The following is a 13,657-nucleotide window of genomic DNA, read 5'->3' on the forward strand; positions in this document are numbered from 1 at the left end:
TATGTTCTTCGAGATTTTTTGGACAGAAAACTACTCATACAAGTATACAAATCGTTAGTAGAATCATTGCTTAGATATGGCCTTATAATATGGGGAGGCGCTTATGAATCTAATTTAAGACCATTAAAAGTTGTTCAAAATTGTATTTTAAGAATAATTTACAGAAAGGACAAACTATATCCTACTAGAGAGTTTGTTTAACAAAGAAATTAGCGACATATCATTGCTATACATACATTCAGCAGGCTCATTTACCCATACGAACAAAAATACTCAAACATATGTAAAACATAACCACAACACAAGACAAATATCTAACAACTTTCTTGCTCTACCTGAAAAAAATAATCGAACAATTCATCTTAATAATGTATAATTCATTGCCAAGTATAATAAGATCAATAAATAGCTTCAATTTGTTTAATAAAAAATCCAGATAATATATTACTACACACAGGAACACATTTGTTCAGATACTTTCTCAAAAGTTGAGTTCTCGGGAAAATGTTTTAAGTTGCTAGTTTCAGGTAAGAATATACATGGTATGCTATGTGGATTTCTGTTAAACCAGGACAGAAAATAAAAATATAATTACTGATATAAAAAAAATTGTAACCTCAAGAGTACATACAGGTACCAGGTATCTTGGTACTCAACAAATAATTTTTACACTATATGAATTGTAAATTGACAAATAATTTTCTGTTTACTTGTATATTTTTAATAAATTTTGAATTTGAATTTGAAATACGAGGTTATGGTGGAACTAGTGGAGGTTTGCACTAGAATGCTAAATAAACTGGCGCTCAGGAGCCCCAAAAGAATTTAGGTCATTGAGAATATTCTCAGTAAAAAAGTACGAGAAAATGTGAAGCTTGGACTGGAATGGAATCTCCGTTTAAAATGGGGCAAAAACGTCGACTACTTTGGCCCCAAATTATCAAACGTCTTTTTCAATTATGCCTTTGCACTCCGGGTTCTCTTCCGTTGAAAATGCTACATTCAGCTTTTCCCGGCTTAGAAAACTTCACATGATTCCCAAGTTTAACAACTTCCCTAACCCAAACCAACTACATATACAACTATGCTATAGTTTCCCCGCGAATCGGCGAATTCTGAAGACAATGACGGCACAAAATCTAATAGCCTGTTTAATTGGCTGGTTCTTATTGTACCAAAACAAGTGCAGCAAACCTATTTGAAAACAATTAGTTTTTCTAATTAATTATCGTTGCGTTGCTACATTTTTTTTCAAATGCACTCTGTAATTGCTGGTGGTCAACTTTCGGTTTTATCAGATGGTCATTCAACTTGCTTGTAATTGTTGAAACTCTAATTAAGAAACTTTCAAAATGTATCCTGGTTGGATGACTAAACATGGGAGCAATGCATTCGTTCATTTCAACTGGGAAAACTTTTTTCACTTAAATTCACCATTTTTACTCACCGACTCACATTACACAATAGTACAGGTGAGTAAAGCCTGTGTCCCATGCATCCGTTTATACGATGGTACGATGATACGAAAGTGTTTCTATTGGTTGGAGATATCTGTCAATTCGTACGACGACGGATGAACTGACAGATCTCCAACCAATAGAAACACTTTCGTACCATCGTATCATCTGTCAGTTCGTACGACGGAGTACGAATTGACAGATATCTCCAACCAATAGAAACACTTTCGTATCATCGTACCATCGTATAAACGGATGCATGGGACACAGACTTAAGAGGAAATTAACTTCTGTTGCATAAACCTGCCTTAGTCGCCATTATTACAATTACAAACATTTATCTATCGGCTGGTATGTGGGCAGTGGATGTTTTTTGCCATAATTCCCAGGACAGAAAAATGGGAACCCACCTGTATCTAATTGTTTAAACACTGTAGCTGCTGCCTACTTATCAGCCTATTGTGAATGAAACAACAACTTCTGCTTTGCGTCAATTCACCGTTATGTGAAATTTATTCGAAACCTCTGCGTGTTTTACTGTATTGTTATCATTTAAAATTCCATTATTTGGTTAACCAAAACACCTGAACTGAGCAGGGAAACCGCGCGATTTCCTGCCCAGGCTTTTATAAATAATTGAACGGCGAAATTGCGGAGATTCCATACTGATGGTCTTTAACCAGCTGGAGGAAACGGTTCTATCAATTACATGAAAGACTTTCCATCTTTGGTGGAAACTAATTGGCGACCATATGGAGACAATGTTAAGCTCAGTCGTTATTCCTCTATTGTTGTTAATGAATTGGCGATATTTGCGTGGTATTTCCATAACAGCTGGATTCGTGACTATCAAATCAGATATCGCTAGGCAGATTTTCCGATTGGCTTCTGAACTTAGCGAGCCTAACCGAGAGCGAAAGTTGTCTTCTTAAATCTTCATTCAAATGCCGCTGTAATCTCGCAAACCATTTCAAAAATTTACTTACTTTATTGTTAACAGTCTTTTCGAGAATAAGATACGAATCAGTGGCGGCGGCTGGTGAGCCACATGGTGGACTGCGAGGAAGACCTTCGTCATCTTCGCTGGTGTCGCCTCTTCCTCTTCTCAGTCTTAACCGCGAGCTTAATTCAGTCTGAAACAAATTCAATTCGTTAATCCCAGTTTCCCTGGAAGCTCCAACGATTTAACAATTTAATCGCCTCTAATAAAGAGATACAACGCTTTGCGTCAATAAACAGTAATCCGGGGCTGGCGTTTCATTAAACGGCTAATTTGACTGTCCCGGATCCAGTAAGACAATGATGGTTGATATCAATCAGACCAATGTTTTATTAGCAAAAAACGATTAGGTGATTAATCGGTGGCCGAATACTAACTGGTTTCACTTTGAAAACGAACAATCACTTCAATGACTGTTGGAAACCGTCACTTCTACACATCTTTACAAGTCATTAAACCGAACAATTAGCGAACGAAATGCAGGAAATTGTTTTCAAGGACCATCCAACAAATTAGCCAAGTTGTCCTTAACATCGAGAACCTTGAAAGATGGTTTTTGTTAACAATGGCAGTGGCTTTTTCAAGGATTCTTCTGCAATTTCCTTCAAAGTTTAACATTGTTTGTGAACTGCATTTCATGGACGCAAATTAACCCACACCCAGAGACCTAAAAAAGCTCTAAACCAACTGTAAAACGGATTGAAACCCGCAAGAAAAACCAATTAAACCCTTCCCATAATCCCTGATAGAGTCGGCCAAAGCGTTTTGGCGCTATCTGGAAAATAATCATTACTCATTTCAAGCAACTACCTCCTAACTCAGGCTTGGAGGACTTTTGTTGCCAACTTTTAAGCCGCCGAGTTCATTAATGAAGATACCGCTTAGAAGTTGAAAACGTTAATTGAAACGAGCCTTTAACTTCGCTTGGGTAAACTGCAGCCCGCGTTTTCCGGAGTTTGAATTGAATTTGAAAAATCCATTAGAAACCCACTGAATGGTCATTAAGTGCTAATTAAACTTGGCAATAATGGAGTGGTAGCTATGAATGGGCGGTGGAAATCGACTTTTAATGCGGAAAGTCACAGTATATACTAGGCCTGGGTAACACTGAGTAGCGCTTTTGAGTTGATGCCCCAGTGTGAGTTGGTGAGTTATAACTCATCGCGCCTCGAAATGCGCTTGTGGCGGAATAATTGAAATCAGAGCTTTTAATTAGTTGAATTTTGGTTGGTTTCTATCTTCGCTCGGAAATTGAGCAACAATTTCATTTTTAAGTGATTCTTCATATTCACGGTTCATCTTCAATTCACGGTTTGTGGTTTGTACGTAACGTAAAAGTGTAGTGAACGTTTTGAGGATTAATGGGTAGAAAATGGAGGATGGGGTGCCAGCTTGCAGAAAGCTGGTAAGAATGATCTATTAAATCTTTTAACTTGAACTGAGTTTAGTTTTCCAAGCAACTGAAATTTTATGGATTCTTTATGCTTTTCTCTCTTTGCTTTGCTGATTTCAAATAAGTTTGGCTTTGGGCAGATTTCCTGCTCTACTGAACACATTTTCTTCTTTTTTTTCAGGTGGCACTTCACATCTTTCGGTAAGCTTAGCATTACTTTGCCCCTGGTTGCCATGTACCTACATGTAGAACTTTTAGTCCCATATTCATCAATTGACTCGTAGAGTGGATTTGGTATCAATTGAGCTGTTGATTCTTTCGTAGTTAATTTTTAAACTTTGGGAATATTTTGGGCGGCTTTTCGGAGTTCAATTTTATGTCATTTTATAGCGAATTGGTAATTTATTGTTATAACAACGTGCGTGAGTAAATTCTAGTAGATTTGTCACAAAAACTCACACAGAATCTTCTACATTCTACATTATTTTGAAAGTTGGAATTTTTTATTGAAGAGTCGGCAATTGCGTAAAAGCGTTCACTTTTAAATCAACATTTACGAAGCGTGCTAAATCCAGGATTTCATGTAATTTGAATGAATTTTTGAAGGTTTGAAGAGTTTTCAGGACATTAAAGAGCGCACTCTTCTTCACTGAACGCACAACGCTGAACTTAGTATTTTTCGTAATTTTTTTCAAAAAACGCGGTACAAATTGTGTCCCGCAATAGTTTTTTCAAATCTCGAGCAAAATTTTCTTTCCAACTCATCAGGTCGGTGTTTCCAAGATGCATTTATACAGGGTGTACCGTAAGCACATGGTCAAAGGACATTCTTTGGGTCAAATGAAGACGAATTGACATTTCGTTTATTCAGAAAACATGTCTGGATTTTCTTCTATTCATCTATGACTATTCGATCAAAGTTATTGAAAAACAAAATTATGTTTTTCCTCGGTGTGAATTTGTCCGTATGTACAACTCATATCTTGATAAAGTAACCGAGTTCGTCCACTGTGGAAACTCCGCTCCAAAAACGACCAGAACTTTTTATTTGGTGGCTGTAATCAACCCATTTTTTTTTTGAGTTGACGCACTATTCTTTTTTGGCCTTTTTGTGCTCATTGTAAAATCTTGTTGCACTGATAGTTTTGGCGTAATCCCTTAAGAACCTTAATAGCAGAGGAGCCCCAGACATTTTTCTTAATAAAAATGAAGTCAAATTTTTTTTGTTTTATTTTCAGTCAAAGAATGTCCCGGTATTTATTTGATTATCCTTAACCTTATGGCAAGTTCGGTAGTTTGTAAAAGTGCAGTGAACTTTTCGAGGATTAATGGGTAGAAAATGGAGGATGGGGCGCCCGCTTGCAGAACGCTGGAAAGAGTGATGTCTAATTTTTTAGCTTGAACTGAGCTTAGTGAAATTTGTGAATGAGTGTTCAAATTGCAAAATGTGTAAGCAAAATTTTCTTTCTAACCCATCCGGTCGGTGTTTCCAAGATACGTTTATACAGGGTGTACCGTAAGCACACATACATTTTTGTTAATAATGATAAAGTAAAATCGTTTTCTTTTGAGGCAAAGAATGTCCCGGTATTTATTTGATTATCTACTTACGGGACACCCTGTACACAAGGTGCTTTCTCTGTTCTGTGTCCCCCAGACGTTCGTCTAGACGTCGCCTGTTCCTCCTTCCAACCCCATTATCATAAAGGGAATCTTTTATTAGCTCGTGGCAATTGCCTATTTTTAAATGACATCAAAAGAAGCTCATGGAAAGCTCGACTTCCTCCAGCGGAAACCCTATTGATTGGAAATTCATCATATGAGCCAAAGTCGGCTATAAGGGTTGTGCAAAAGGTAAATAACAATGATTGAGCTGTTGAGCCATCGATTTGCTTTGTTTGGGAACAGTGTCAACCAAGCAATCGGTGATAAATCACGTTTATCCGCTATCATTTGTTTGCTAGTTGAAAATTGTAAAAATGGTTATTGTTTGGGTGATCTCTTGAAAATCCGACCAAAAACACCAAGATTTATCGGTCTCGACTTAATCCACACTAATCCCTTTCCGGATTTTCCATAGCAAATATATTCGCTACTCAAGTGAAGCAGTTACGAGAGGAGGTCTTTGTGCGAATATTTTTTAATGAATATCTCGTGACTCCTCGACTTATCATCAAATCGATTGAATAATCTCTCAATTCTGCAGTCTTTTAACGGCTCGAAGTGCATTAATGCAGTAACTGAAGAGTGTGATTGTTAATCCGATGGCTATCAACTGAAGAAGCGAAGATAAAACCGCAGCAGCTGCTGAAACATCCATCAGCAACCCAACGAATGTCAATGGTAAATGAAATCGTAAAACGGTAACACAAGCATGGCGGAACAGATGTTTTTATTTATCGTTGGGCGCTTACCGGTCTTGCTTCAGATACTTTAATATGCACTTTCAATGCATAGATATCGGCCAATATTTATTAGGGAAAGCTTAGAGGCTACTTAAGCCGGAGAACAGATTTTCACGTTTACTGTTCCGATGAGATTAGGGGATTTTCCAATTTTTTACCCGCAAAAGCGCCTAAAGTGACTGCGTGATCGCTTACTAAATCAAGCCATTGGTTTACTCTTCCCGATCCCCGATTAATATCAACAATTGACAAACTAGCGCACAACAAACTTAAACATTTTGATTTGAAAGCGTGTAAACCCACACCTTTCAATGCAAGCAAACATGCATGTCGAGGTGTATCGGTGTTTATCTCCTCATGTCGTTACATAAATCGTTCAGAATGTGTCTCAATTTCGATTCAAGGCTGCCCTGCCTGGGTGCCCAGCCCCGCATTACTTTTTTCCTTATGAATAAAACGGATCAGGTGTCAAGCACAACCTAATCCTCAAGCAAATATTTCATTAAAACTTGTATTACTGCACAAATCGATGCATGCCGTGTAAACCAACACACACCAGGGGCTTTAGTTACTTTAGATTCGAAGCTTGTTATGTTGAAGTTATTTTAAATTTACAGTATTTTAAGAAATAAAGTTGGCAAAACATGAGCAAGTGTTGAGGAAAAAAGGGAGAAATTTCGGTAAATTAAGTTATAGACGGTTGACGGTTGATTTAACTCCCGATTCGATTCAGCTCAAGTTTACTGAGGTTGCTTGTTATTATTGAGGTGATTTTATAGATCGTTCTGTTTCTGCTGTTCTCGTTCAGATATTGTGTAAATTTCAGGATCAACTTCTGTCCACCACACTCATGCCTCAAGTGCTTCTGAAATTAACAGTTTTTGTACGCATTGCAAAATATAGCGAATGAAATCAACATTCCTGTTATTTCACCGGTCCTAATCGCGAAACCCACTTATCACACCTGATATGTAAAACATACTTTATCGAGTTCTATTTACGTAAGGATGATAATACATGTAATTTATCCAGAACGCAAAATTTCAATTTAACATTTGCCGTTCAATATCCATAATCAGTCTAAACTAAACAAATTAGCCGCTATCTAATCACAACAAACATAAACATTGCCTTATATGGACATGTGTGTAGGTGAGAGTCATCCAGCCTTTATCTAGCATTGCTACAGACAGGTTAACACTGTTGCACGTTTTATATATAAAAAAAAGTTCCAAATCCAGTCAATTTCAAAACGAATCTTTCTGATGCATCAAAGTGCCAACAATGAAGGAGCCGAGAAAATAAAGAGTAAATATTCGGATTTGTTGGGAGTTGTTTACCTGAAACAAGCATGCAATCGTAGACACAATGTTGTGTTGTTTAAGCACGCAAATCCTTTGAGATCTGTTCACTTTGATTAATTTTCCAAACAATTATCTCGGAAAACTTCTCCTCCTTCTCCAGTCGGCCTTTAAAATAATCAACAACTTCCGCTTGACACGAGATACTTCCAAACAATTCCGACATAAATAAACGCTGCCCTGATATATTTTTAAACAGTCTTTTGCAATCCTGGAAACATTAGGAGAATCCACTTTATGTTAATTCCCGGAATTTTCAACTCGGTTTATTTTACATTCGCAGTGAGCCACTTAATATGTTTAGGAAAAAAGGTAAATTAAATTGGTTGTTTTCAAACGGGTGAGTTGAAAAATAACAGAAATCATTGCAAAACTTGATGAGAACAGCTGTTGTGCTGATCCTTTTCCAAGGTGAAATGTGTTATGAAGACGCTTTTAATAAGATTACATTTGTTATAAAATTATCGAATTATTCAGAATTTCAAGTGTTCAGACTGGTGAGTTTTTGGTGTTTTAGGCTTCAATAGTGGCGAAAATCTTTTTTTTCTTGGTGCTATGGGCTTTTGGTCTGTCGGAGTTTCGCGCGCTATTTAATTTTCCCTTAAAATACACTTAAAACAAAGTAGTTACAGTGAAAAAAAAATGTGATCGTCCAAGAATCATGCCAGAAAATTAAATAGAAACATTCATATTTACGATAAACTTTGTGCAGCGCTGTCAGACTGCACATAAAGTTATTGGAATAGTATACTTTCGTGTAAGTACTGTAAATGTTTGAAGTAAAACAAGAAAAAACAAAAAATCTGGAGGGACTCACACAACACGATCAACGCAGGCACAATTTTGTGTGTCAAATTATCGATTGTTAGTTCTTAAAACAACTTAACAGTACCCGACACTAGGCGATCTCATTTTCAATGATAAATAGGTACTTATCGGCTCGTTTGAACAACGCTTACACTGTTCGAGCAAGCCACTTCTGAAGATGCAAGTCGCTCGTGCTTGCGAAACGTCAGGAAGAAATTCTACCGAACGACGGCCTAAAAACCCGAAAAACTCATTAGTTTCAAGGAATGGCCTCGAAAGTATATCTCTTTTGATAATATTTTCAAGCGTGTGTTTTTTTGCAAGTTTATGGCGATCCGCATTTTTTTACTGAGGCGGTTTTATTTTTCTTGTACTTTACAAAAATTAAAAAGAACGCCAAACTCAGACAGACAAAAAGTAGATGAGCACCCAAATCAATTCATGTTTTCCTTAGTTCTCCTCTGCCACAATTAAACAGCAAAATGAAGATTTGCTGGGCGTTTTTGAGGACTTTCAAAGCACAGAGTGCGGCACACACTCAAACAGATGTTGTGAACAAGTTTTGGTTTAATTAGAGACTCATCCAAGATCACTTGGCGTAGAATGAGTTAATATGAATGAGTGAGAATAAAATTGAGATGGAATTTTCTATAAATCTCAGTAGATCAGACACAGTGGAAGAAAAGGTTCTGCAAATTGATAAACGAGATCTGCAAAAAGTGCAACCCTGCAAAGCGAAGCCAATTTCAATTACCCGCCTTAGCAACTGAATACTTACAAAAAAGTGCAGAAACCAAGCCATTATCTAAGCAATCCGAGCATAAAACTGTGTAAACGATGCTAGCAATTCCAGCAGCAACGCGAGTCGTCGGCCTGCCTCAACATTGACCTCTAAGAAACCAGTCTTGGGTTGGTGCACAGAATTTATTAATTGTCACTAATAAAACTATCAGCAATTAGCACTTTTTACACGCGAACTAACCGGGTTAGCGCTCGCACTAGAACTGAACTGGAATTAATAACTCATATAGCGACTACCTATCTGTACTGGTTACCGCTGAAAGACTGCAAAAGAGACCCGTTGCTTAATTTAGTTTACATATTGAAGTGGCCGATTAAAATACATTCATTCGGTGCAATATCGACGAAGGAAATGTCGATGTCTTCTGCATTTCACTCAAACACGATGCTCTTCAGGAAAAAGTCATACTGAATTGAGGCTATCCAAGCACTTACAGCCAGTATATCAAGCGACGTGTGCATATGGCATGCATTTTCCAAAGAATCCGCTAAGTTTAACTTGTTAACCCCTCCATATGAAATGTGAATGTTTTCGATCACATCTGATGGCGTGTATGGGGAATGAGTCACAAAAGTGAATCAGAAACGAATGGATAGAAGGCGAACCGCAAAACCAGCCAATATAAGAAATTATCTCAATTTAAAGAAATCTGCTTTGTCACCGAAATTACTTAAGTTCGTTAAGTTGAGCAGGAAAACCGTTTGCAAATATGGAAAGCTCACGTTTACTCGAAGTGGCTCTATTGGAAAAACAAGCCAACGTAGCTCTAACAATTTGCACACCGCAGAAAATGGTTTCAAATAAATTCATAAGGATACTTTTGGCTGTTGCGTTCCACATCTTCATTTTGGAGCCTCTCTCGGGACAATTCTGGTAAACTTTATAATCGACATTATCAGCCTATCGAAGAGAAAAAACAATTGTATTAAACGGCTCAATTAGATTGCGCTAAAAGCAATGTCAAAAGTGTCAACAATTTTCCAGCTTAAAACAGTTCGACTGAGTACAATTTTATTTCGGAAAACGAGCGCTTTGACCAAAATTTGGAACCTTGATGGTGATCGTGTGGTTGAGACACGCCGACTTTTCAGTTTTTTTCGTGTTTGACTTTAAAGAACACTTTCAGTGAAAAAAATTCCTGGATGGTCCATAAATTCAGCCAAAAACACTCGCAAAGTTTGAGGCAAATCACCATTTTCAGGCTAAATTTCTAGCGGTATTGCCAAACGGAGCAACACGTTTTAAGTTCATGACAATTGTTTCCTTGGTCGTCGAGTTTCCATAAAGTTTTTCTCAGGCCCATGGTTAAAGAGATACAGGGTGTTAAAGTTTCAAAAAAAAATTTTATTTTCTCTTTAACTCCTTTTTTTTCTTTAATTATTTGCACAAATCTAAGTTCATGTAGGGTTCCTGGGTGATTTTCCATGAATTTTGTTATAATTTTTTTGCGTCCTTTTGTTCACATTTTTTTGTGAAATAAATTAATTTCATAAAAAATTGAAATATTCGTTACATTTTTGTTTATTTGTATTTAAATCAGCTTACAGCCGATAAACCTCTATTAATGTAAATTAAATTAAAGTAAAAAATAATTAATTTTAAAGTTAACTCGCCTATTTTAACTTCAACTTGCACTTGAAGCTTTCACAGAAAAATGTGAACAAAAGGACACAAAAATATATTTTTTTTAAATCATAGAAAATCACCCAGAAACCCTACATGGACTTATATTTGTGCAAATAACTCGAATACGAAAAAACTGCAAGAGATCAGCAAATTCGTAAATTAAACAGCAAATGCAAAAATGTGTTCGATCAAAGTCAGTGGCGCACCACAAAAAAGTTCAGGGGGTAAAAGGGGGTATGCCTCTAGAAAAGAGAACACCCTGTAGATTTTCACAACCAGTCGCCTTACGTACGGGTAAAGGGTCTAAACGCTAGCCTATGTTAAAAATTTGAGCAAAATATCTCATAAACTGTAGAAGTTGAAGAGAAAACACCAACATTTTTCTGAAACTTGAACAAACTGTATTTTGTTAACCATAGGCCTGAGAAAAAACTTAAATGGAAACTCGATTTGTTTTGACGCCCTCTACACGCCCCTATCTGTGTCCATAAGGTTGCGAATCACCCTGTATTTTTTCGGTTCATTAAAAAAATCACTTCAACCATGCTAACACAAACAAACTACATAACTCAAAATTAACCGACGGGAAAACAACTCAAAAATCCGTGGCAACACCGCATTTTGTTGAAATCCCGAAAGGGGCAAATAATCCACCAGCTGACTATCGACGCGCTAGATAACCTCAATCAATGGACAAAGAAAAGATGCTAAAACTTTTGCGAAAAACTCATTTATTATGCATCTTAGCGACAATTTCGCATTTGGAGTTATCAATTACTGATACCTAAACACGATTTAGCGCCAATATTACCGGACAATCTCATTTTCGTGCACAAATAAGTGGTTTTGGAAAAGCGAATTTCAAAAGTTTGTAACTGTGTTTTGGCTTAATTTATGGACCATCCAGGATTTTTTTCGCTGAAAGTGTTGTTTAAAGTAAAACAAGAAAAACTAAAAATTCTGAGGACACGATCACCGGACACAATTTTTTCCTGACAAACTCCAGACCAGCAGAGTTTCTACAGTTTTGATCCAGACCAAATTGGAAACAACAAGCGCACATTCAATAAACCAACCCAAAACTCTCGTTTCATGATAAGGACGACATACTTTTTTAAAATTTTATTAGAAAACAAAAAGTATTCTCACTGAACATGGAAAATCGCTCAATGCCAGATTTTGTATTAATCCCGCACCCAAAAACCGTCAATAAACCGAAATCTCGCCGGATTAAATACGTAGAAAAATCAGGCAGTTGAGTGACTTTGTATGTTGGTGAAATGCGAACTTCACAAGCACTTTTAACTGGCGTGCAAGGTGGAAACACGAATTCACATACGCACAATCGCAAACACCGAATTCACCGAAAACACATTAAACACAATATTTTTATTACATCTGTGCCAGTCGACTTCCACCGATCGCGGTTTATAGCAAACTGGTCATGGGTATGGGTAAGCATTTAAAAATAAATAATTAAACAAAACCTAGAGAAGTCCAAACGCAGACATTCCAGCTGAGGCGATACAGTCGGATTGCATGTTGGGAGCTTAGCTCTAGTGTACAGGGTGAGCAAATGTTGACGCACCCTATAAAAGACGTGCCAATATCGCACTTTTTCCTTGGAAGCAATTACATAAACCAGGTAAAAACACTGTTACAATAAAAGTCTATGGCATATTTAGCGGGTTTACAGCTGACGAGCAGCAGGCCTTGTTTTGCCTTTATATGGGCGCGAAGCTGCATGGTTTTTTCCAACCGCTTCACCTTCGAAAAGCCCATTTCGGACTTTTATCTTACTCTAATATGTTCCCAATTGAACAACAGAAGAGACCACTCCGCTGATGTTTACCGAAAATTAGTCCAAATGACTCGGAATTCCGCCGTAATTTCTCGATTGTTTAACACTAATTAGTCGCGTTAGGCCTGATCTATGACTGGCGCGTTAGAGGAACATCGTCATTAAAGAACCGGTAATGAATGGAGAATTACCATTACGATATCGACTTCCTCTGCACAAAACAAGACTATGGGAGTTTACCTGTAGCTTGGCATCTCCTAGAGGTTGCGATATGGACAATGAGGAGGAACTTTGCGCCTCATCCAGGTCCAGGTCGGATGATCCCGAATTTAACGGATGGAAAACGCTGTCGTGCGATACGCTCAGCCCTGGGTGCATGTTGGTCGAGTTTCGTCCCTCATGATGGCTGAAATCAATTGCATCGCATAGTTTTGCGAAAAACTAAAATTGCTGTCGTCTTCCCACCTTCTTGGTGGCGATTCCTCGTCGATGGAAAGCTCCCCCGTAGACCTGCTACGGTTGCCATCTCCATCTCTTTGCTCCGGATGGTGCAGATGAACTACCGCTTCGTCGCCGGTTTTCTGCTTTTTCCTGAACCATTTCTTCGGGTTCCAGAACTTTCTTTTGGAGACAACTGAAAAAACAAAACCAGTCATCACTAACGCAATACAACGTCGAAACTATTAAGGAAAAATCACTGTTAGCGGATAGCAGGGCGTCGTTAAGAAGCCACTGTGCAATTAGCAGCTGAAGCCCCACGACTTCCGGTTGAACGATACGCGATAATTGAGTCTTTTCAGCTAAAATGCACTTGATCGAAATGAATGATTGGAGGCGCTGAGCCAGAAGAAGTGGCCAAACAGAGTACACTCGACAGGAATTGAACCCCATTGGAAAAACATAAATTAATCTGGCGAACAATTATTCACGCTGAAACAAACCCGGCTAACTTACAAGAGCTTAATAAAATAAAATGCCTCAACCACGACTAATTGGGCAAAATTT

At 37.7% G+C, this 13,657-nt stretch overlaps 1 protein-coding gene across 6 annotated transcripts in view; it reads right to left on the reverse strand.

Annotated features, from left to right (window-relative positions):
- LOC109538146 (probable serine/threonine-protein kinase nek3) overlaps positions 1-13,657 on the reverse strand; it is a 36,136-nt gene that overhangs the window by 14,303 nt on the left and 8,176 nt on the right. For 5 of the 6 annotated variants that reach the window (XM_048661560.1, XM_048661564.1, XM_048661559.1 and 2 more), the window contains 3 exons: positions 13,118-13,286; positions 12,893-13,058; positions 2,444-2,590 (listed from right to left, as the gene is read on the reverse strand). In XM_048661560.1, the coding sequence (XP_048517517.1) occupies positions 2,444-2,590; positions 12,893-13,058; positions 13,118-13,286 (482 nt within the window). Of the gene's footprint in view, positions 1-2,443; positions 2,591-9,201; positions 9,740-12,892; positions 13,059-13,117; positions 13,287-13,657 lie in introns of those variants that run through there. The other variant, XM_048661565.1, reaches the window with a different exon arrangement.

The sequence above is a fragment of the Dendroctonus ponderosae genome, unplaced genomic scaffold, assembly GCF_020466585.1.
Source record: "Dendroctonus ponderosae isolate FM_Combo_2020 unplaced genomic scaffold, Dpon_F_20191213v2 Dpon_F_20191213_1, whole genome shotgun sequence".
Classification (NCBI taxonomy): domain Eukaryota; kingdom Metazoa; phylum Arthropoda; class Insecta; order Coleoptera; family Curculionidae; genus Dendroctonus; species Dendroctonus ponderosae.